At 33.2% G+C, this 27,670-nt stretch overlaps 1 protein-coding gene across 1 annotated transcript in view; it reads left to right on the top strand.

The window, feature by feature from the left end:
* The window catches only part of LOC117337970 (probable G-protein coupled receptor 158), a 93,846-nt gene extending 82,875 nt beyond the window's left edge, over positions 1–10,971 (top strand). Inside the window, exon 13 of the mRNA XM_033899129.1 lies at positions 6,903–10,971. Coding sequence (XP_033755020.1) covers positions 6,903–7,112 — 210 coding nt within the window. The 3' untranslated portion in view covers positions 7,113–10,971. The remainder of the gene's footprint in view (positions 1–6,902) is intronic.
* The last annotated feature ends 16,699 nt before the right edge of the window (positions 10,972–27,670 follow it).

Genomic DNA, 27,670 nt, shown 5'->3' with positions numbered 1-27,670 from the left:
CTGGTTTAGTTTAACACAACACTCTTTAATATCTTAGAATCCTATTAAGAATAAAAATGGGTTAAGAGATTACTACTGATGAAGGTTCTGTATTATTAGTCCACGACTAGCGTTTTTATCCACTAATCTCTTACGTGATACAGTTTATTTTATTTCCCAGATAACCACTTACCATAGAAAGTAATAGAATCACTTGGTCAATGAAAAATATTGACACTCCTGAGTTTTTCTTAATCAGTCATCCGTTGATTTTTATTTATTTATTTTTTATTTATTTTTTTATTCTTGGATACCTTAATTAATGATGTTGATAACTATAACTTTAATATTCAGTTTTTTCTCATTATATTCATTCTATGTTATAACGTGTCTATAAACATGAAAGAGTTTCAAGGAAGGTTAAGTGTTCAGTATATAAGTTATATAACTTGTATAACGAGGTATCTCAGAGCAGAATAACATCGCGGGGTTATGTAATGCTTGGAGAGTATGTCTTGTAACAAAGCATAGAAATGGATATACTAACATGATAATTTAATAAATTACACAACATTAAGGAGAGAAAATTCTTGTGATCTAAAAACTAGAAAAATGCATCTAATCATCAACGAATCACAAGAATATCCTTCTTCTTAGCCTTTAGTAGTAGCGCTACTTACCAAATACATCCTATGAATGGGAACATGTGGTCAATCAATATCTTGGTATGTTATAATTCAGTATGAATACATTTAACGCAAATATTCGCAAATCAGTTCAAAAGATTTTGAACACTTCCATGATTTGACACCATTTGTAAAAGAAGATTATTCTAATAAATTAAAATGTGCTATCTCCTAGTTTCCCATTCTTAGGAAGTATCATTTTCAAAGAAGAATTATGAATTATTTTTTTCTGCTTGCTTTCCTATAATATGTCTTAAAATATTATTAAGCAACAAAACGTACCTGGACATTAAGAAACAGATATATTAGCTTGAAACCATATTCTTTGAGACAATTATTGTATGCACACTCCCCCTTCACTGTTGACAGATGCCAAAATCATAGATAAATATAGCTACCCACATATATGCTTTGTTTAAGTGCTTGTTCAGTTTCTCATTATTATCTGGCGTACAGCATATCTGCAACCCATGCTGAAACATTATTCAAGACAATATCTTGGAAAAGCAGCCTGGCTATAAAATGAGAATAAGATATGTTCTGTTAGCTATAGTATTGGATTCGGTTCATTAATTATCAGTGTATAATTGATAGTTATACATGTATAATCAAATCAACACAAACCAATTAGTTCAAACATCACCATGTCAGCGTCCCACACCCTTTGAAGCGTTGGCGTTCAGCAATATTGCGATGCTATAAGTAAAGATTTGTTATCTCTCTATAGGATGGTAATTTGACAGTAATGGCGTCTCTGGCTCTTTCTCTTACGACTGTAGTCCGGGACGATTTTCTTAATGAGATTTACAGCTTGAAAGCGTCTTCCCACGTACATAAGTATAGTTTTCCTGTAGGCCGACTTATATGTTTGTAAGTCACTTAGTGACATGTATAGACTTTATCAATCATTGGTATATATGTAGGTCACTCGATGTCACAGATATTGATTTTATAAATAATTGATAATCATTTATGTATGTTGGTTACTCGATGCCATACATATAGATTTTGTAAATCATTTATAATCATTGATGTATGTAGGGTACTCGATGTCATATACAAACTTTATGAATAAAATCATTTATATATGTGAGGTCATTTGATTTCATACTTTGTATTAAAAAATGTTTGATAAATATGTAGTAGACTTTACTATATGAATATTTCATATGAAAATAGATCACATAATTTCAAATACAGACTTTACTATACTAAGCTTCGATGTGTATAGATTTGTGGTGTGTCACTCAATTAATATATAGATTTAACTATATAAATCCTTGATATTTATAAAAGTCTCTAAGTTTCATATACAAACATTACTATATAGGTCTTTGATATGTATCTAGGTCACTTAATTCATGTAAAGACTTCACCATATCACACTTAGATATGTATTCAGGTCATTTAATTTCATAAAACACTTTACACTATAAATATGATATCAACTGGATACAGCTTACTCATTAGTTGTTTAGGATAATGTGAGGTCATAACGAAATATTCCGGATTATTGGTCATTGATAATCTTAATTCCCATGCATAACATTTATGGTGATGCTCTACTAACCTTAAATTAGGGACCTGAAACATAATTAAGAGAACGCTATTTTAGGACATGACATTCTCTGTTAGGTATTCATGCAATAAAGGCAATTTCCGAATGGCGCCGTACTAGATTACTACCAAGATTAATCGTATAAGCAAGACATGGGGAATTATGATGAAGTTAAAGACTTTATATAAATAGATTATCGTGTACTTTCCATGAAAAAATGGCACATCCATGCACTCTTGGAAATGTATTTTAGATTTTGCCACGAATTTAAACGCGTTATAAATGTTAAAGTTACATACGACATGCAATGGAACATACTAGAGTATGTTTCATTTAATTTATTTAAAATGAAATCAACGATTGGAAGCATATCAGACTCAAAAAGGCATTCTTGTTTTACGTTTTTCCTTTTTGACATTTACTGAGCTACAGACCCAGATAATTCTCTATATTATCTATGGCTAGAATGCATGGCTATTATTTAAGCTCATAGGATGTTTCTATGTTTAGGAAGTCAATGTATTGAATCGACTGCAATATACATTTCCTCGTGTGACGTTGCATGTCGAGTCAGAAATATCATTCATGTCTCTGTTGTGTGAGGACATATATGTGTAGGTACACCCCTGGGGGAACAAAACGCCAAAACATATTCATTGCCAGGAAATAAGCTTTCAGAACATTTAGAAATACAGTACGTTTTGTTTTATTTAAGCTTAGAGTCATCTGTTTTGCAATTCATTAACGTACTCAATTTGGAGAACGGGATGATAGAATAATGTTAATGTCATAATGACACACCATTTTACGTTATTTCAAAATCACCCAAAGTCTTTATTTGACCAGATTGTTTGAAATTTATGTAAGCAAACCTTCCTTTCTTTATTTTGTTGGTGTAATTTCTTAGACTCTACCGTCACTTAAACATCCTTGAAGTGTAAAACATTGACGTAAAAAAGTTGCAGAACCCGTCCTTGCTATATTGTATTTGTGTAACTTCCCTTAGTCTCTACCATCGCTTAAACATCCTTGAAGTGCGAATCGTTAACATAAAAAAGATTACAGAATGCTTAAAATGGGAGTAAAGAAAGGGAAAAACAAAAATGGATATCTTTAAGTTGAGATTAAATACGTAACGTAGATTCCATCACCAAAACAACACAATGAAATACACAGTGAACATAAAATATATTCTTGTCAGAAAAATAGATTGTATATAAAGTTCATGAAAAGGGAATAGTTACAGGAAAAGCTATGCGAAGCATAAAATATTTTAATTATTGTTACGGCAGTAGCATACATTTATTTAGCTTAGGTTTATTACGTAAGGTAGATTTCATTAACAGCAGAATCATACACAGAAAACATGAAATATTCTCTTGGCATAAAGAATGACTGCAGAATGTTCAATTTAGAACAAGCAAGGAAAAGAAAGAAAATACTAAATATATTTTGTTTATTTTTACATGCTAGTAGCAACTCCGTTATATATGTTTCTTGTTTTGCAGAGCATTAAGTAGATTTGTTGTGGTCGAAGAAAAGATATCTTTCAATAGTCTACTGTTTTAATTTAAGTTCGTATATAAACATTCAACATCCCTTTTGTGGAGTTGGTACCGGTTGTAAGCAATTTTCCCAATGCTGGCTGCTATATATCATGGTAATATATGAGATACAACATAAATCGTGTAACATTAACGCCCTGCAATACTGCAACGGAGGAACAAATAAGTTCAATGACAGATAGCTTGTCTTCGAATCATCGCCTTGCGTGTCACAGCCACCTAAAGTCGGGAACAATTATCGTATTTCTAGAACTGTATTAGACTGGCCACTGCTGTTTGTCATTCTCGATCCTTACTCACGTTCTGAGAAGCTATACGCATTCTCGAACAGAAGCGCCGTTAAATGACATTGACACGAATTCCGCTCCACATCAATATGAAACATGCCAGCTTCTGAATGCTGTGAAGCTTTTGTACGTCAGTCAAACCTCTTGTTGCCATGTAATGTCTTTCTATATTGAGTATTCGATGTCATGTCCTCCAAAGAATCGTGGAATGTTGGCTCAGATTCTCAAACGTATTACAGGGTTGCGTATACTATTTACTATTTATAATAACATACCTTAAGATATTTATAATATTTTAAAAAGTACATGTAGCTGTTTCCATGTCTACGCAAGATATTGCAACACTAGATGGAAGCAGTCCCATTCTACTAGTGTTGCAATGAACCGATCATTAGTGATCAAGGCGCCGCAAGCACATTCCTTTTTGATAAACAGGATGCCGATAAAGACTGGCATTTTACTTGGTATTCGTAGTGGACTGCAGCGGCTGCGAGTCGAGAACATCGTTATGAAATGTTCCTAGTATTTCACAGCGCTGTTTCTTAGTGAATACTCATATTTATAGCTGAACAGACTAGACCTTTGGAGTATAAAGTTGTGTTTGATTGCTATACCGTATAAATGTTGCCATTGAAGAATTAGGACAAACATTTTTTTTTCGGTAGTTGGATGTGCTACTAATCTTCTGCCCCTATAAACTCGTCAAAAACATACTAAATTGATTTACTGGACAACTATTGCTAAGCAGGTTAACCAACTTATACTTACCACTTATGTTTGCCCGAATGGAATCGTGCAAGGGGCCTTAGTTAGGGAGGAACTTCGAGTACCCGGAGGAAACCCAAGTGGTCGGGCAGGTGACCCCATACCTCTTCACTTTCCGATCGGCCGGCCGCCTAGGTGAAAGGCAAGTGTATTTCCACTAAGCCATCCGATGAACCACCCACTATGGCCTAGCTCATCAACAGATATGAACATTAACCAATCAAGGGTTGGTTGGCTGTTTAGACCATTTAACGCCGTAAAATCACATTCAGGTCGTTTAAGGGCACCGCGTTCTTACATGAAATCAACGTTAATGTCATATCATATTTGTCATTTGGAATGTTATGTCAAAGGCACATTCACAGCATTCCTTTCAATTATACTGGCATCAGTATTAGTCAGTTGAGTGTCCTGCTATCTTGTCCATATACGGCATCCCATTGTGACAGCACTACAGCGTTCGTTAGTGATCCGGTCATTCGTGGATACGATCATTGCATGGCCTTATCGTGTCATTATGATATAAAACAATGCTAAACCGAACTGAATCATACCAAATGCATTAAACAGCAAAGTGGACAAATCAACAGTTTATTGATTAATTAGGACAACTGCTTACTGAAGGTCGTTGAGATACGGCAAATCTATTTCTGTTTTATTACCGCAGAATTCAGTATAACACGTCAACGACTAGTAGCTGCAATGCTCAAACCCCACTAAAAGTATTGAATTGACCGAATGTAAAGTAGTTTGGAAAGTGAGAACAGAACGACCGTAATCTTGAGGTTATCTTAACGGTGAGGCAAGCACAAGAAGAAATGTTCAGATTGAATTACTTACTAGTGGTATTCTAATAGGAAACAATGAGGAAATTCACGAAAATAGTCGCTGATAATTGAACATTAAATTTCTATTTCGTGTCCTTGTGAGTATACAACAGATTAATTTAACACGCTGTTTACAGTTTAACTTACAAAGGCATCTCAACGGACAAATTGGTTCTAGTTTTCTAGACTGAACAATTCATTTCTGTCACAGAAACTGACATTTAGTGTATATCATGAAATTTAACAACAAGGTTACTGTTACGGCGTCATGTATTGAAACCGTTTGGGCGAGAGGAAGTATACCTTTTCGCAATTATCTTACCCTAAGATCCAGAAAGAATTTACATTCAAATTGTTCTTTAAATATTTTTTTTCTACTGGTTTACATTTCGGCCAGAGTAATTGTTTGCTTAGTGGTTTTCGCCAAAGGCTATTACATCGTTGGTGTTTTGGAATTTTCATATTCAAAAGGTCAAAGGTTAAACTCTACCACGTGTAAGTCCAATGTCAATCACGTTGTTGTGTATTGATTGTTTCAAGTCAAGACCTCATTCATATAATTATAGGATAATTTATTGTAATGAATTAGCAACGTTTTAAAACAATGTTTTACCTTTTTCAGTATCTAAAACACTTCTCAACTAACATGTAATTCCCAATCATAATTTTGAGTATTACAAATGTTGCTGTCTTCTTACAGATTATGGAATGCCCCTATTTCATCGTCAGATAGACATTCTATTCCCAGAACTTATCAGTATCAATAGTGAAAAGCATGTTTGGTTCGTTAATAGACTCAGTTGATCAATACAAATTTTATCCATTTGAGTACTGGCAGCTGGCGCTTACAATGCAGACTGAGCTAGAAACATACGTTGTTTGTCAGCAGACAGGATTAAAATGAGACCACAATCTTTACACTAATATATTATAAACCCGCATACCGATTACTAATCCTAAACTCATACATACAGTACTACTTACCTTAAATGACCAAATTGTGCAATATCTAACCAGTATTAGTAGCTTTATTTATTTATTTCACACGTTGAAACACGTCAGTATTAACACAGGGGGAAAACACTGTACATTACTTACTCCTAAGAGAACATGTTTAGTAGTAAATTAGCATCCCGCCACATATTGTGTAATTCCTTTCCGGAAAATGCTTTGGTATAGTAAAATGGGCGCATAAACGACCTTATTATATGTTTGACATGTTTCTTGTCTTTCAGGAAGAATTTCGGCGCCTTTACACTCAACTAGAGTTCTTAAAGCAAAGGAATATGAAAATAGGAAATAGACATCTCCAACATAAACTTTCTGCAATGACTGAAGCAGCTCAGAAGGAAGATTCACCCAATTCATCGCCCTCTTCCCCAAGTATGAACGGGAAGCGGGTGGTTATCAATTTGGACTCGTTCAAGGAAGCAACGACCTTATAACACATCTGTCCTGTTTCAAACGTGATGGATTGGTGTCTGTATTTCTAGAAGAAGACATTTAAGTGGCTATATATGTTCAACTTCATAGAACAGAGACGTCAACAATCGCTAAGTACGAACAGAATATGCATTTGTTGTGATACGAAATCATTTTGAAAAATGACTAAGATTTTGAAATTACAAACATTTATGCTGTACGAATCAGTGTGAAATCGTTTCCGTGCACTGCTATTTAATAATCATATATACTTTAATATATAACATGTTTCTGCAATATATAGTTCCGAAATGTATAGATAAAAGGTGAGGTTTCATGAACAGTGAATAAATCAAAAGTATCCATGGTTATAACTCATTGTGGGTCATGCTTCATGGATGGAAATCCACCCAGTACAGTAACATGGTATTGGTTCCTTGTTTATAATCACATATTTGAAAATTTAAAAAAATTGATGTATTTGTGGTTTCAAATTTCTGTCTTGTATATAATTTCTTTCTTTTTTTAATTTCTTGATATTTGAAACAAATGTGCAGTCACAAAATTCTCAATACAAAAGAAACAAGTCTCTTTAATTTGTTTCTTCCACGAATTAAGACAAGTCGGGTTATCTTTTTCACAGTCAAACACATTTACCAGTATGTTTACCCCTGAATGTATATTAATGATTAAGGATGGTTGAAACTTTTCTGTAATAACATGTATAGGTCACGATGAAAACCATATATTTTCTCCGTTTATATTGTCACCCAATTATCTTGATAAAATATACTGGACAATGAATGCATTTGATTACGTGAAAATATCATAAGCTTGAATAAAACAATGATATCCCCTCTAATGATGATTTTATGCAAAATGAATGCTTGTTAAAATCTAACGACAGCGTAGAAATCATCACGAATTAAAAAGAGCCAGAGCTTTATTACTTGCTCTATACAAGTTATCAACAACACGCATTAAACTAGATCACATTCCTCTTTGAGAGCTAGCATTTTTTTTTTATATATTTTTTTTTTCATTTCTTTTCAAATATCGATTTCTAGGGTTTGCTTACGTCATAGAATTCAATACAATGCCATGTAAATTGAACCAGGAGTGTACTAGTTGAAATCCAAATCGTTAAGTGTAATAAAAGGAATTTTCAGTAAATTTGGAAAGGATATCATAAAATCTTGAAATGGTATATTTCTGTACATTAGGAAAGATGCAAAACTGTATTAACATTTTGATACATTATCTGATTTATTTAATCCCCTGCATTTCAATGTATACGTAGAGCTTAGAATATATCGTGAAACATGGTAACATCTGTCGCACAAGAAGGTAACGATTTACATATATCACAACTGCACTAAATAAATTAGAATACATACATAAGTAATCAAAACCAAGCAAACTGTGTCTATTAACATATATGTACATTTTTTATGCGGTCTCGCACTTACGCGATGTCAATCTCGACAAATTAGCATGAGTATAGATATATCCTTGATCACAAGACAATGATGTAACGTTTAATGATATTGGCGCCAATTTGACCTACATTACATCAACGCTTTCCTCGTTTTTGCTCTACAACATTCATTTATGTGGTCTTGATTTTCCGAAAGCTTTTCCACTAATTATACATACAAGAAAAGCATTTTTTATTACTGCTTTACGTTTTAAAATAATATCAATTGCAATTATAACGCCTTCGTTTTATTTATCTTTTACTCCAATTACATTTGTGTCGACAAAAATACAATTCGACGAGCATTCAACGGTATCTAGTAACATTACATTTGTTTTCTTTTCTTTTTTAAATTTTGTTTCTTCCTGATCGAGTGACATATCATACGGGTAAAACATTAAGTTTACTTATGAATTAATTGCCGATAACACTGGAATGTGTATATGACGTTAAGTGTTTGATTTGTAAAATTATTGATGATTTTAAACAAGACACAAACGTGAGGTGGCATATCTCCTTAAGTCATTTTTAAAAGTATATTTAAACAGTGTCCCTGGTTAATTCATTATATACATTTATAGATATCTTGGATTTTTTACTGTTCTATTTTCAAAAATTCAAAGGCTATGAAAAGCTATGATAACCAACTTGCAGTATGTTTTTAAGATATTGAACATTGGAAATCTTGCTCTTATTGTATTCTTCCTTTGTCATCTATGCGCTTACTTCATGTACAACCGGTAATTATTAAGCTGTTACTAACAGGATGTTGTCTTACCCAACATGGCAATAATAGATATGTAGAAACTACCGAAATACAATTCACGTTATGCTTCCATTAATTTATCTAATTAAATTGATTAACTGTGTAAATACCAATATTTATTTCTTACAAATATAGACGATATCCTATCTTCTCGCATAATCAAGTGGCATATTAATACATTGGATTGTTTCCAAATACGTATGGGCCAAATAAATATGGTAATATGGTAAATGTTTACATTGTTATTCGTAAAGTTGAAATTGCTCATTATATTGATCCCAAGCGTTAAAATATTTTTGATTTTGGGTTATGTTAAATTTTTTCACTTAGTCAATTACCAGTAGGAAGCAATACGATCCCTGTTTTCCTTTTCTTAGATAACATCATGACGGTATATAATTACCGTCACATTAATGACCAATAACTATTTGAGCTGGTAGACCGCAATTTGTCTAATTTGGGAAATTGATCAAATTTGCTTTTATAATTTGATATACTATACCGTCTGTTGTCGATGTTAAACACATAACTACTAAGCATTTTTGTTTTTATAATTTAATATACTACACTGTCTGTTACAGATGTTAAAACCATAAACACAAAGCATATTTGTAATTTTAAATATAGTTGTTCTTCAAAATCTTGTTATTTATTATCAATGAGTGATATTCTTGAATAATGACTCATTAATCGAGATGTTTGATCACTAAGGTGCTATGTACAGATCCCATATGTATACAGTGTATATATATGTGTAAAACGATGTTAATAGATAATAATTGTACTAATTTACCTATTAAAACAGCTATGAGCTGTGCATGACTGTCATGATGTACAGCCTATTAACTTTAAACCTTGTTGTTTTAAACTCGTATGTATCGAATTAGTTTTACGACATATCAATGAGTATCATATTGGGGTTTTATTGTTTCATTCATTATTTAGATACCCGGAAATTTGAATTCGAATCTACAGTTGTGTTAGTATACCTGAATGCATTCTTTGTTGGATATATCGCGAAAATTAATGATAAATGTTAGTAAATTTTTAACATAACATAACACAGTGCGGTATTCAAAGTAACGAAATACGCGTGTTTAACCTTAAGTTTAAAAATGAATGATATGTTATCAGCAAATCTGTCATCACCAGTCTTGATCAGAATGAATTTCACATCAAATTTACTGAGAAATAAATAATTATCTTTTAATAGTTGATAGATATATATATTTATGCATGCCTTCTAATTAACACATATTGACCAAACTGTCATGCATGCTACTTGAACAATGTGTGTCATTAAATTAAATCTTATAATATAAATGTTAGGAGTGAAAGTGTCAATGTGTCTGAGGTGAATGTCATTGTGATATCAATTACCAACTATGTTAACGTAATTAAATGAAATAAGTGTGATGTATAACATTTGGACTTAATTGTAGAATTCGTGTCATATTGATAATTATTCTCACACTGTTATCATCAAGCAATGTGTCGACGTCACGTGTATGGTTATATAGATATACATATTGAATTTTGTTTATCACGTCAAAATGACGTCACTTCATGCCTAAAATCATATTAATGTAATAATCAAATATGTCCATTTGAAATAAAGATTCCCATATGCTTTTCCAAAGTATGGCGTTTATGGTGTGATTTTAAAAGGATTTGTTTCAATGTTCTGTTTTATAAAAATGCAGTTAAGAACATTTGAACCTCATTATCAGGAAAAGGGACCAAAGGGATACGGAAGGTAACAAATGAAGAACTGAGCCAGCCATCAACAAAAATCATCTCACGTGCTTAAAAAGTTCTGGCTCTCAATTGGAAAATAATAAGATGTATCACCACGAGTTTACCTTGATGATGATGTCAAGTGTGCTCAAAATGCAGAATATGCTTAAATTCTGGACTACTAGAGCAACATCATTGAATGTCAAATAAAGATTGTTTGGAAGGGTCATTAAGCTCGATCCTGCAATCTACAATGTATTTGTGAAATATCCTGGATAAGTATTCAAATTTACATGGGAGATTCTTCATAATGAGGTTAAGAAAGCATCATATTTGTTTCGTTTTTATTTTTCTTATCCAATTTTTTTTTTATTTCCCTTCAACATTGGAGAATTCCATTAATGAACAATGCATATCTTCCACGTCATTTTGGAGCTTGTCTTACATCTATGTCGTACATTTAGGACAGAGGTGGTCATTCGCGTTAAACATCCATTCTTGAAGGATGTTCACACAATTACTCAATTACTTGATATATCAATATACTGAAACAAAGGCGGCCATTACCATGTGGTATATCTAGTTTCTCACACGCTACCCAATAATACCAAACTTGGCCTGAATATATATGGCAATAAAGTCTGGCATGTCAACGCTTCATTGAAAACACAGAAAGTTGTTAAAATGGGATAAATCACAAAGATCGGTACACTATTATGTGTAACTAAGTCAAGAAACTTTCTTCTCTCAGGACAATATTGTCATTTTAATGTCATGTGATACAGAAGACAATAAGACAGTCATCATTTCTAAAAATATTATTATCTTGTTATCGTACGTTCAAGTAAATGTAAATTATTGCATAACACAAAGTTGCAAAATTGCAACTCCGGAAACGAAAGTATTTAAAAAATAAAACCATCATGAACACCCAAAAACATTCAACATTGCGATCCGAAGCGATAGGTTTTTTTTTCACATTTGCAGACCTTTTGCTGTATACCGGTATTTTATTGGGCTGCGAGAGTGAAGTACACTCTAGAGCGTCTTACTAATGCAATCGCAGATGAAAACTCAAGATATTTTTTTTCCTTTTCAAAGGTCTATTGATCAATTCACAGCTAGTCGTTTGCAATACACAATGCATTAAATCACATAATCACCAGACAAATGGACTTCAATCCCCAAGGAAATTATTTTAAGTATCTTCAGTATTCTGTAAAGATATATTGAAACTAACAAAACATTTAATGAATTACCCAAACAAATTTGAACTATCTGTTATATGATTAACTCAGGGAATTGCAACACTCAAGCTAAACGCTACAATTGTTTTATTTTTTATAATTAATTTACACGTGATAAACACACGATATCATAGTGGTATGTTCCTGCCATCGAGTAAAATTTGCCGAGACAATTATCTCGCCAAAATCATCATAATAAGTCGACTGGTCATCATAATTACGACGACCTTTCCTGGCAATTATATCGACTTGCCAAGATAATTGAATGGATATATTACGGCATAATGAGAAACAACTCAGCGAACTTATAAAGCAACGACCTGTATATAATAATATGTTAACTGGTGACTGCTGTACAATTCCATAGTAATGTAGTTACTTATGACGATAATGAAGTCGGCTTGTCAGGATAGTTAGCTTAAATACTGCACATATCGTCTAAATATATCACGGCATCACCATGCCAACTACTGCCGATAATTTTATTTCGATGATAATTCAGTGTCGTGAAAATCTCGGCAAAAATAAGATGTGTCAGGAATATGCCCTCGTTTTCTAAGTGTCTTTGGATAGCATTCCTACGTGTAGTGGGGATGATTACGAAACTACAGATACAATTTTGAAAACACTACGTCAAGTCGTTTACATTTTTATAACATTTGACGCTATACATCCCGAAAAGAACTGATTCGTACCGATTCAGTTGTATTTTGTTCATAATAAATTTCCGATTATTGCCCGAACTATTTGCTAAAAAGGATCTTCCAATTATCCATGCAACACAGAGTCATGCTGCCAATATAATGAAACTTGTATGTATTTTTTGCTGAACTTCTTAAATAGGTTACTGATGTGATACGGGGTTGCTTTAACATAATCAACTCGAGGAAGGTTGTCTCTATCTAGCTTTTGGGGCAAGATGAGTCCATTGGTGGTATTTTTTGTCCTTTAACAGCTTCCTATAAAATCAACCAAAGGTAGTATTGGTATCAGTATTCAATAGCATGTTGTTTTTTTTTCTTTTAGCTATATCTTGTGTTGGCTGGTAATTATCTTGCCCAATGCTATCGAAAAGGATGATGGTTAATCAATGAGTTTTGCTTTATTAGGGGACAAATAAACAGAGCTAAATATATTTACAGATTCGGGGTGTACAAATCAGCAACCCCGGAATCCAAATCTTTAGAGATCCAGTGGTTTTGTGGTCAAATTTAATATACATTGTAGGTCTTCTATCAATATCAATGCTGAAAAAAAAATTCCTTGTACACCAACTGATATCATTAACTGTAAAACATAAGGTTGTTCGATTTGATTTAAGGAAGTGAAATCACAATTTATTACAGGGCTAAATATATCTATTTCAAATTCTGGATAAATAAAACATTTTCAAGTTTCAATTGGACATATTTTAACAGTGCATTGCGAGTCTTCATCGTTTGCTATGATGTCTATTTACATTGTACAGGCGATAGCCAAACCATTGGTTGCCGCCCATGTTTTGATAATTGTTATTCATTTAGGTTCGAATCCAGGCATGAGCACTGTGTTGTACGAGATACTGTACTCAGTTGTGTTCCGGTCGAGTCAGCTGTAAATGCGTACTTTAGGCAGTACGAGAATTGTCGTATGTAAGCTGTTAGCACCAAAATGGCAGATCCGGCTGTATGCTCCACGGGGAGCTGAGAAAGACATATGTTGGCCGCTGAAGGTCCAATAACCACAGATAATTGTAATTGTTTGTGATACAGTAGTAAATAAGAGCTATTGAGATGGCTAGCTTCAAAAATACATATTTATGTAAAATTATTGAACTGACATGATAACTGTTGCAAAAAACAATTGATATGACAGAATAACTAACCAAAAGGATTACATACACATGTTCTTAACTAAAGATGCCGATCATCAAATATGCTAAAGCAGGATGGGAAGTTAATGGGTAGAATTAAGTTAGTACAAAAACAGTAATTGTGCCACAGAGGATCAACCCATGATTGGTTAGTCCTGCACATTTTGTTGTTTATTGCAGTCATTACATTTCACGGTATAGATATTGCACTCGGTAAGTTTAAGAATCATCTTTCTGTTAGACACAATTCATCGCATCCTGATGGATTCATTACAAACACCATAAGGGTAGCGAAACGGTTTCCTAATAGTAAAAAACATCACTTTCTCTTCAATGCCATATGCGGGTTTGCGTTCAAAAATAACGAAGAAAATGTACTTGTTTTTCTTAAAGAGATGAAAAATGTGGGAGATTCGATATAGCAACGGGTGTTGTGCCTGTAAACATGTACACACATCCATTTTACGAGTGATGTGTGATTTAGAATAATACTTTCGTGTTGGGTAAGGAGTCGACTTCGACACAAAATTAATGATTTTTGTCTCAATTAGATAATACGGATAAAACATTATGTGAAATGAACTTGCACATTTCCATTTATGAAAACAATATAATACAGTATACTAGTAGATAAGGAACTTATATCCTTTGTAGTTAATGATGATTTATGCATTTCTGTGTAGTTCATTTTACGAGAAAGACCTAAACCTATATATATATATATACAGAAAATGCATAAAGACAAATTGAATGTCAGTGGTTTAATCAGTTTAAAGCTATATTATATAACGCAATACCTACAACTGATACGACCATCTTGAAGAATCCTGGAACGGGCCGCGGTGGCCGAGTGGTTAAGGTGTCCCGACACTTTAACACTAGCCCTCCACCTCTGGGTTGCGAGTTCAAAACCTACGGGGGGCAGTTGCCAGGTACTGACCGTAGGCCAGTGGTTTTTCTCCGGGTACTCCGGCTTTCCTCCACCTCCAAAACCTGGCACGTCCTTAAATGACCCTGGCTGTTAATAGGACGTTAAACAAAAAACAAACCAAACCAAACTATTGGAAGTATACGCACTACAAAAGTAATGGCACCGGTATCAAAATGGAGATGACTTTCTTTTCTAATAGAACCGGTCGAGACATTACCACTGTGGGTATAATGGTCTTTATTTAATTGATAGAGTTTTCGCATGAAAAGGATTGTTTTGCTGTTTTTGTATCAAAACCATTGCAAAATATAATTAAATAACCCGAGTTACCTATTTTGCCCTTCAAAACTGTTTTTTTTTTTCAGTTTCAAATAATTTTAAATGATATTGAAACGGTTTCTTAAGTTATGACGGGATAAATGTGACTTTATGTTGAATCTTTCTCTAAGGTTCAATTGCATTAGTTTAACTATCCTAGATATAAAGCAGTTTTCGTTGAATGCATCATTGAAATATTATATCACCTACATTGCAGTTTCAATATCGAGAATTTTATTGGCATTTTAATGGACTCGCGGGAGCAAACGCCAAAGTCAGCCATCATAGAAAGGATAAGTACTTGAAGCGGAACCTATAATCACAACAGATTCTAAGTAAGTAACCAACATCAAAGAATCATTAATATATTGAATATGATATACCTTCGTATAAAACACAATGAGTTTGTCTGTAAATACTTCTGCAGGAATTGTTTATGTGACGAAAAATACAATACGTAGTTAATTGTGTCTCTCCATACCACCCACATGAAGCATTTATTCTAGGACAATCTAGTGTTATCATCTTTTATGCACGTTATGATATGGGCTAAATGTTCGTCTATTAAACAGATAACGAAATCATTTTTAGCCAGTCTTAATTTCTCTTTCTAAATTTTCATGGCATTAGGGCTAAGGGCGCTAGCGGCACAACAACAACCTGCTTTACTATTGGTTTTATTGTCATCTTACTTACATGGCTCATGACTCCAAATCAAGCCGTATATGTCTGACGGTTTCGATTTTCGTATTTTGACCTATCCCTTCCTAGAATCCATGCTTCCTACATCTATAGTGTTCAAAATATCACGAATTGGATGAAAAACGTACACCACAGAAGAAGAGACAAGCTTAAGTTTCTGCAAATTATGCTCAATTTGTCATTTTATGTTTGAAATATGAAAATCTCTGTTCTGGGCACATTCGTGTCTGTTTGTTGGTGTACCGACACATAAACATTCAGTGTCCTTTTGGGACAAAGCTTACTCATATTGTTATGAGCTACCTCAATGAAAATTATGCTGAATGTCTGTTCCATGCTATTAGGAACCATTGGCGTTGAGTGTCGTATACAAGGACAAAACCATGACAACACAGAACGGATGATGATCCCAGTTTTCACAGGAAACGCAAACCACCTCGAATGGGGATAGAATACGCACCTGGTACCTTCGCCTCATCAGTCGGTGTACATTATGCAACGATTCTATCAATATAGAGTTCGGATGATGTTCGGCATTCTATTCTTTTCTTTTTCAAACCTGCGTAAATGAAGGACGATAGTAAAGACAAGGATATTTAAAACACATTATGGACAAATACTTCTGGTAAACATGTTTCTTCTGCATTATATAAATATATATCGGTTTTGCTTCTTTAATCGTGAAGTTTCTGGCCATTGTTATAATTTTCTTTTTTAATAAGATTTGTTTCCCTTTTATAAATATTTTTCAGAGTTCGGTAGCACTTTGTTCTGTATATACGACACATCGACTTGTTACCACGTTCTAGTGTAACTATTGTCTATTTAAAACAGTAACATTCTAGACAAGAGACATTTATTTTATTGAAGAAGGCAGAGTGCAAAACAATTATTTAAATTACCAGGCGTGTGAATACCACAGAGAAGCATCTGTAGAAACTGAATGAATTATATTCCCCATGGTGCAAATATATCCAGTTTTATTTGTTTGATTTGTGATGGAATGTTTTTAAATCACTTTAAACATACTTATCTTGCTTTTGTTATCTTATTTTTCATACTTTCGTGAGAATTTCCCAAATAATAACGTATTGTTTAATATGAGGTGTCATATTGTAGATAAATTCTGCACTTCTATGATCATTAAAATTGAGATATTAAGAAGAACAATCCAAACAGCGTATCAGGTAGCCTTTGTTTTAGAGGAACTGGTGTGGCTTGTTGATGAGTAGGGCACATGAAGATCACATGTATCCAAGCACATTTGAGATACACATAAGGATTGAGATGAAATGGCAGTTCTATGAAATGATTTCTACAGTTGTACCCTTTCTTATAGTGATGACTAAACATCATAATGCAGGAATCGCAAAACTCTACCAAGACCATGGCATACCTTGGACAGATAGTGTGTGTAATAATGATAAAACATCGTGCCTACAGAAACAATCGCACTCTACCGATTTCGAGAACAAAAACTTTCCTGTCAGTAGCCTGATAACTAGCAACAGTGAAATACGGTCAATGTTAACTGTTTTTATCCAATCTATGACACTTCTACATTAGCAATATCATACATGTATCTTTTTGTGTCAATAGTACGTCGGCAAGTTGAGTTTCAATGTTAAATACGGTGTTCGTGAAACTTCTGTTTTGAGAGATTTGATAATGTCCATTTCGATTTTCTCTTCTAGATTTCGATTCTTTTGGCCTCAATGACGAGTTCTAGAATGAAGAAGCAGTTATGTAGTCAGTTTCATATTCATTATAGGGCATTTACATTATCTTCGACTAAATTCTTATATAAGTGTATATCACAACTGTCACAACTACCCACTGTTTTTGTATTATATATATATATATATATATATGATATAAGTGTTTGTATTCTGTTCCATGTTTTTGCATTGCTTTGTATACTTGATAGCCTTTGCTATGTTGAATCACAGACATGCCATTGAGGGCATACTTGTCCCATATTTAAGGATCTAAGTAAGGCTTACTGTTTCTTGTGGGTCTCATTATTTTTGTTGAAGTGAGCCTCAGACAGTAATGTGGTCTAGCTCTATAAATATCATTCTGTAGGGACACATATTTTATGTGACTAAAACACGTATTGCAATATAGAAAAAGCTAAACATATATTTGTGGGTAATATCCATAACATAACATTCCTTCTAGGACTGTCAACGTGTGATAATACTTATTCTGATGTGACGGTACAGAATAAAACTGTTATTACAACATGCAATAATATAGTATTTAAAATAAGGTTTATATTACTTGAAAACTGATGTTAAACGTTGGAAATTGTAAACAATTGATTTACGTTCCTGATATAATCCTTGATAACGGATTAGGAGAAAAACAATCTATATGATAACGAAACAATAATTCTAAATCATGATAATACGAGGCAAACTATGAACAAAACAATAAAGATTTTCATAGAGACAAACTACAAGGGGAGTAAGACCGAGTGTTCTAGAAGGGTAAGCATCTTCGGCTACACCGACCACACTCGCCATACAAAACGTGATGATCTCTTTTCTTTATATTAAATAGAACAAGATCATGTAGATCAAGATAGAATTCGGGCGATGATGATGGCGAACCCGACGACGACGATGACGACGACGACGACGACGACGACGACGACGACGACGATGATGATGATGATGATTATGATGATGATGATGATGATGATGGGGTGTTAAGCGGTAAGCTGTCCTTTTTGTTTTTATTTCTACAGGGTACATCCGTTCGACATGGTAAATAACTTGATATTGATAAGATCGAATAAAGTTGAATAGAATCAGCCTCGTATGAAAGCAAAAGCATGGCGGCCAACAGAGGTGCAAGTTTGTTCTCTTTGACTTTTCCTAGTCTGTTGGAAGATCTAGTCAACAAACCCATCAAGGTGTTGTCGATCAGAAATTCAATCATTGTTACGATTTCATCCTCTGTGTATTTCCCGGTCACACTAGGACGTCAAGTGTATATGAAGTTCTGATCATATGCATGCGTCTATGTTAGACTGCATATTCCGAGAGGAAGCTGGTCTAATTGAACACACTAAAGATTACTCGGAAATGACATATTTCTATTTGAATATTCTCATGAGTATTGCTTTTAATGAAAAATCTTAATCGACTTTTTTAAAAGTCATCTAAATAGAAGAACGGTCAGAGAAAGGATAAGCTTAATTTCGCTACTCGTGCCAAATTTTACAGAAATGACATAATCAATACTTAGCATGCATCATGTTTAATCGCGGACCTTGTGTAATATCATTCACAGCCGTAATTTCTGATTGAATTTTAAAACAGAATCAGTGTGTACGTTTTTAGTAGAGTCAGGTTTCCCTGGTTTCTTCCTTCTTCAATACTCCATCTGAATTACAAACTTGTCTTCAAAAGTGATCAATGGAGTGTACAAAAAAGGATACATACGCGTGCTAGTAACACCTCCAGCAATAGTTAAAGTATGAACCACACAAAGAGTACTCATTCTGGAACGATAATATTAGTTAGCAACAACAGCCTCATCCTGACTAAAAATCACATTCAATAGGAAGGTTAAATATAACAACATTGACTCCAAGATTAAAACAATTTACGGTTATGATCATTAAAGCTATTAAGCCTTTTATTGTCTCTTTTAACAGATCTCTTCTTGTTTGGCTGTATAATAAATTTCTGCTATTAACCCTGGTGAACTTTTAAAATATTTATGTTTGAGAATAGTTATTGGTCATACCCAATAACCTCTTGCAATAAAACATGATAGCAGAGCCACATTTAACTGTTACCTATTTTTGTACAATCATCTAAAACAAACCCCTGTAAATTATTTTAACCTGATATATTCCTGTTTTTAAGACAAATTTCACTCTATTTTATCTCAGGTCAAACAGTTCGTCGCCCCTAAAAAAGATGATAAACCAAATGTATTCACCGATGATAAAGGATTGCTTGTCGACTTCCAAAATAAGTGTCAGATAAAGAAAAAGACATCGTCTATTTAACAATCATAGCAAAATCGGTTTTTAATGTACGTTTGCCAGTGAAATATCAGAAATAATCAAATGTGTAAAAAGTATATCATCATTTCTGATACCGTCACTGGAGTTAGCCTTCGTTGTTATGTCGGTGTTCATTGTAGTTTCTGTATTTGCCAATCACAATGACACTTTCTATCAATGCCATAAAAAGCAGACATTGATCAGACACCAATTCCTTCATCCTTCCTTCAAATATTGCATTTTTAATCAAATATACATTTGATTAAAGTCGTTTTGGCAAAACGTACCAGATAACAATAGAAAACACTGAAATTTATCAGACGTTTCAAAATGGCGCTGTCACCAGAATATGACGTCAACATTATGCTACCTGATGCTCCCGTCTTCTGTTCTTAATTTCAACATTAGCATCACTGTCATTTATTATAATTATTAATTTCTTTTTATTTTATTTGTTTGTTTATTTTTGTTATATACACTGTATATATATTGACATATACTGTATCTAGTTATATTTTTGATCATATTGGAAGATGTTATTCTCTTGTGGCTTCCTCACTTACATCCTTAATATACTTACAACTGCTTTTCCAAAATAAGCCAATGTAGAAGTCATTAGCAATTGTTCCATACAGTATATTACAAGCACACAATACCATTATCGGACTTCTTCATTTGACCTTGTATTTCTGTTACATATTCTGTAGTGGTTGTTAATTATACTATGCATTGCTTGAACTAAGTTTTTGTTAAATACATTATAGATTTCCATGCTTGCTAGCCCAAAGCATTTCCCAAAAGCAAGTATGTTAGAAACGAGATAAGTTTTCTAAAAGAGATTAAAATACAACAGGGGTAATCCCTTTAGAAATATGAGTGTATTTTATTCCTTGTAGACCAGTAAGATAAATGATGTATTCTGAACCTATTAGAAAAGTTTCAAGAGCTGGTGCGATTGGACATTAAATCATGAAATGACAAGCAATGAAGAAACTAAATGCCAGTGAAATGTATTTCCAGCTAAGCTGTTTTACGTATCAGGTATTTAGCTTCGCTTGCATATACTTGTCAGACAATCTCGTTTGAGATCACCATTTACTAGTACTCGAATGGAAAGTTAGGCTAGAAATCATCAATAGGATTTAGAACACTTAACTAACAGAAATATAAGAATAAAATGCTTGTTAACATGTTTAGTGGCTCTGTTATCGCCATCCCTACTTATTATTTTGTGAATGTGACTTAAACCGGATTTGATCTAGATTTGTATGTCGGGTGTTATGGATGAAACGCAAACTGTTCCGGAACATCTGTTCGTATTATCAAAATACCTTTTAAAGGGTCTATTCGCAGATCTATATTTTTGTACATATTTTGCCCACGTTTTATCAATTGTGAGGTAGAAATAGAGGTTCCTCATCAAGAGACGGTCTAACTCGAGTTTTAGCGAGTGTCATTCCTATATTTGAAAATGAATTAACGATAGTTAGATAAGGATGATAAACAATCGTCTTGAAACATGTTTATCTAATAACTTCTTTACTTTCAAATGCAAACTTGTCGAGTTCAAATTTCCCTACATGTTAAAAAAAACAACAGAATAATCTAACTGCTACAGTGACATCATTAAGCTACAGATATAATTCCTACCTATACCAGCGAACACTTTCTTCATAACTCTAATGGAAACAATCGACAGAGGCATATACAAGGTTAAGAATTTTATCATAAAACTACTTAATCACATTTTGGAATAATCTATTTCATTTTAAGATCTGTTTGTATCCAAATCACGCAATAAACAAGTATAATTCGATTGCAATGCAAGATATTTATCATTCGTTTTATATTTCTACGGCTATGTAGCTACCCTGGTCGATCAAGGAATTCAAGTTACACTAAGTAAGAATAGAAACACGTTTAAGGTTGGCAATCAGTTTCTGCATTGATAGCGATATCATATAAAAAAACTCAACATTGTGAATAGCATGTTGATTGCAAGTGCAAGAAATGGAGGTTGATTAATAATATCTAGATAGGAGTGTATGGAGGTTGATTAATACTATCTAGATAGGAGTGTATGGAGGTTAATTAATACTTTCTAGATAGGAGTGTATGGAGGTTGATTAATAATATCTAGATAGGAGTGTATGGAGGTTGATTAATAATATCTAGATAGGAGTGTATGGAGGTTGGTTAATAATATCTAGATAGGAGTGTATGGAGGTTAATTAATACTTTCTAGATAGGAGTGTATGGAGGTTGATTAATAATATCTAGATAGGAGTGTATGGAGATTGATTAATAATATCTAGATAGGAGTGTATGGAGGTTGGTTAATAATATCTAGATAGGAGTGTATGGAGGTTGATTAATACTATCTAGATAGGAGTGTATGGAGGTTGATTAATAATATCTAGATATGAGTTTATGGAGGTTGATTAATAATATCTAGATAGGAGTTTATGGAGGTTGATTAATACTATCTAGATAGGAGTGTATGAAGGTTGAGTAATAATATCTAGATAGGAGTGTATGGAGGTTGGTTAATAATATCTAGATAGGAGTGTATGGAGGTTGATTAATACTATCTAGATAGGAGTGTATGGAGGTTGATTAATAATATCTAGATATGAGTTTATGGAGGTTGATTAATAATATCTAGATAGGAGTTTATGGAGGTTGATTAATACTATCTAGATAGGAGTGTATGAAGGTTGAGTAATAATATCTAGATAGGAGTGTTATCCACATGCTTAGTTTTACGTGCAATCACTTAACTATCAGAAACTAAAATCCAATTAAAGCTTCATACTAAAGTATTTTAATCACAAAACTCAAATCGATTTTCTGTTAATTGAAAATATTTGTTCTTAAATGTCTTCTTAATTTGATTTTAAGTAGACAGTGAATGCTGCTAGGGAAAGGAAACCAGGTCAATGCCCTGCTTTGATCTTGAAATCAAGCAAAAACAGTATCACCACATAATGGCAGTTTATAACAATCCATTACATATTCATTGGAGACGATAATAGCCAAACGAATTGGACGTAAAAGGAAACATATAATAAGATCTATGTACGAATAAATCAACAAGTTCCATCATGATAGAGTTTTTCAGATATATTTTTGCAGCTTAAGATCTCAATTTAAGACATTTAGATGTAGTAGTTTGCTATATACAGAAAATACAACACGTTAAGAAAAATTATTGGGATTTTCCCAAAGCTGATTTTTTATTATCTATTTGTATTATGTATATCAAATAATCTTGCTAAAGGGAATGTTTAAAGAAATGAAAATGATGTTTTTGTTGCTTTTCCGTTAAAACACTACATAGAGTTCCGTTCGCTGTGGTATGTCGTTATAGAACTTCTTTCAAATCCTTAAAATAAAGGATTGTACTTTTTTGAGGTCGTACATATTGCTTTAATCCTTGTTTTTTTTTTTTTCTGTCTGTTTGTTTCTTGACCTCTCATTATTTTGCCTTCCACTTTGTTCTTGACGCTGTGGAACTTTAGGCTCTTTTTTGTTTTGTTTTACCCCATATTGCCACGTGTCGCTTGTTTCTTGTCATTTGGAATAGATATAAAGCTATTATTTTTAACTGCTGTTCAGAGGTCCGATTAAAAGTTGTCATATTCCCTAGAGGTCCAAACTCGGGTAAAAAAAGGTTAAGGTTAAGTGTAATTTGTTAACGTAATTAATAGGCACCAAACAGGTTACTCTCGGAATCGATTAAAACTAATCTTGGGACATGGTTAATAATAATTGTCTTATTTGTTGACTACGCATGCGTAATGCTTGACTAAAAAGTATAATCTACGGTTTTCTGTAAAGATTCTGCAGACAGATTAACAGAACCGATTTCAATTATATCAAATGTTAACAGTGGCAGTATTTACGCCAATCTGATGAATCCAACGATTGGCGCAAATTGTTTGACACTCCACAATGCTTTATTTCGCTTTAGATTTGAAATTAAATAATGCTATTTCGAACATTTTTTGGGGAGAGGGTGGGTTGATGTTTATGGTTAGTTGAAGATAACCAATTAACGTATTTTTATTAACAACTTCTCAATAGAGAAGGAAACTCTCATGTTGAATTCGAATCTTTCAGTAAACAAACAATGCAATCACACCAACGTCAAAGCGATACCGCGTGTTCTACACAGAGCTGTGCAAACGTGTTCGATATACTATATCTACTTGTGCGAGGACAACTTACACAAGGGAAGTATTCTTTGATATTGATTGCAGAATATAAACGTGTAGATATCAAAAAAGATTGTCCACTTTTTTCACAAACAATACTACAAGGAATATGACAAACGTACTCGTCATAGTGCTCCTTGTAGCAGCAATAAGCTGCTTCTTGATCATATAACAACACTCGTCTTACTTAAGGTTAAAATGGAGTTTACGCCTGCAGAGAAAATAAGACATACAGTTTGAATTGTGATGCTCTACTTCAAACAAGTAAAAGAAATATTAGCCGTCAATTTGAGAAACAGTGCTTTTTGGAAAATGAAATAAATTCAGCATTAACTTAATAATTGTTCCATATTGCAACACAAAACCTCAATTTAGGTAACAAAATCCAATTATCAAATCCAAGGCATATAAATGTTGCTCTTCTCTTTTACTTGGTATGGAATACAGTAATAATGTTTTCTCCTAGTGTTATCCCATTTTCTGTTGTGATTTTTGTATCGGTGCCCAATCAATAATCCCATCTTTACTTCTATATTTTCAACTCCAACTTGTTTATGTATGGCAGTAAATTGAAACTTCCGAGTCACTTATTCCAGCTGACATCCGTATCATAGTCTAACTACTGTTTTCCATTGTGTTGCCTTTGTTTTGTACGATTTTGCCAGGACTAAACACATAAATCATTCTCCTCGCGCAAACAACAAAACGACCATTAAGAAAATGACTTTGACACATTGAGAGCAGGAAATACATTTCCTAGTGACGATCTTTGACCAGTTATTAGCTGGTCAGACACGTGGTTGTCTAGGGCGTTTGACCAGCCGTATTTAGGTCAATAGTGACCGACCTACCTGTGGCTCTCCTACAGTATTAATAGAAGGTTTGTGCCATGTCGTCATTTTTTTCGTGAAGTTGAAATGATGATATATTTATCTTTAATTGTCTTTTTTCGCATATCAAATTCATAAAATAACCAAGGGTAGCATGGATTAAAAAGCCAACGCACAAGCAGATAGAAGATAGAAACAAGCCCCGTTTTATGTTTGGTACGTGTTACAACAACAATTGACGTTGAAACGACTGTTCTATCCAGAAATGGAAAGTTAACAACTGGGAAATGTCAGTGATCACAGTTTAGTTGTAGCCTATAGCTGTTGGTTATGTTGTATGTAAGACGATGTATGTAAGTAATATAATGATGTTGAAAAGTCTATAGTTTCCTTGATTTCAAGTTATACAGGGAATATCCGATTGACTTGATCTATATCTGTTTTGTTATCTGAACATACCTCATCTATATAGTCTATAATGGTCTGTCGGAAGATCTGGTCACCAAACCCAACAAAGATGTTGTCAATCAGAAATTCAACCATTCTCACGATTTCATCTTCGGCTGATTTTCTATCAGCCCAAAACACATGCTACAAATACATGATGGAAACCATTTGGGTTAATTATCTGTATGAAGCGTCAGACATATAGGCCTGTTTAATAATTGATATGAAAATATCACGCAAATAAATAACACTAATGAAGATACACTGGACGACTGCAATACAGGCGTAATAGATACATCAAATAAAACGAAAAAATATCAGCATCTCAGCTGATTTAAGAGCACTATTCTGTACTACCACGCAAGTATGTGTTCATTGATACAATGATGATAGCCTAGTCGACCGAAAAACTTAAAAACTATTTGCCTAAATAAGCAGCACAAATAAATGGCAACATGAAAATTATAGCTCATAATCAAGCAGAAAATATTTTATTTCGTGTTTGACATTTTGCATCAAATAAACTTGCCCATGGCTGTAATGTATTTTCTCTTACCTATTGATAAAACATAAACCCTCCAACAAAGAAAAACTATATGTCATTATTTCAACGCAACGCCCGCCAAACGATAGGTGAAGATAAATAAAAACATCATGCGATGTTGATTTAGGTCAATATATGATTTTATCGACCGTGCGTCAGTAATATCTCTCTCAGACTATAGCAAGGATGACGTATGCTAACAAGTTTTAGCCTCAATCATTGGTTACCTAACATATCGTATAGACAGTTATGTTTGTAGTGCTGACTTTTCCTATACTTCATGGAGATATTAACGTGATAACTAAAATATTCATCCTTGAATTGATAAGACAAGAGAATAAGTTTGCCGCAATATAATAAGGACTAACTTTGAAAATATCTTTATGTGTGCCACAGTAACAGTAATGTGGTATATATACGTTTTCATCTGAACTAAACAAAGAATATCAGCTTAATTTAAAATTCGCTTAATTTAAAATTCAAACTAAATATTGAACATGGCTTCATACCCCGTAGTCAAGTAAAATGTAGAGAATGCTTAAAGGTCTAAATGTGCATGCGATGTATAACATCAGGTCTCGCACAACTAATTCAGCCAATCAGCTGCTGTTAAACGTGAACCATGACCCTGAAGAATGTGCTTTAGCTCTCTATTTTCTTAATGTGCTCTTATATGCCATTGAACCTATTAAATAGCATCATTTTGCAGGTAGCGAAAACATCAAACTTTAATCAGATATGAATTCCACATCATTTAAATTTCAAATGAGCGATTTAAGGTGTAGAATAGCTTATTTCTTTTCAATACTTCTTTAATGATTCCTTAGGTACGTTTTCGTTCAAAATATAGTCAGACTTCTATTTTTTCAGCATCAATTTAAATGCCTGTTTTTCTCGTGCTGAATTATAGGTATTTTTTTAATTTTGTTTAATTTAGGTTAATTTTGACGAACGATATTTGCAACAGTTTTGATTGAAGACATTTACATGACGGAATTCTAATTTAACAATTTTCTTTAATATCAATTCTATCAAGCAAACATTTGATAGGCGGTCCAAAGATGCACTATGCAATATGCTGAAATATTGCATTTGTATTGCTCGGCGAATTTAGATTTCCGTTTACTTTATTTTCACTTCAAAGTAAACGTGTTAATATGACATGTAAATTGGATAAATCAATTGTGAAGCAATGCCTTTTAGGTATGTACGAATAATATTTATGCAAATGGCCTAAAAACCTCGTTTAGTACAGGATATGTTTTTATTTCAGCTGTGTTGCACTTTTAGAAAATATACGTATATTCCATAATCATATCACGAAAGAGTTTAATAAAAAAATATCTATGAACAATTTTAAAACTCATCATGATTTACTAATATGCTAGATATGAAAAAAAATGTTTTAAGATGTTACATCCGAATTGATATATAACAAACGAAAATCAAATAAAGTATAAACAATTTTAAAACTCATCATGATTTACTA

Source organism: Pecten maximus, chromosome 11 (genome assembly GCF_902652985.1).
Source record: "Pecten maximus chromosome 11, xPecMax1.1, whole genome shotgun sequence".
In the NCBI taxonomy this organism is placed as follows: domain Eukaryota; kingdom Metazoa; phylum Mollusca; class Bivalvia; order Pectinida; family Pectinidae; genus Pecten; species Pecten maximus.
This window is presented reverse-complemented; position numbering and strand designations above follow the sequence as displayed.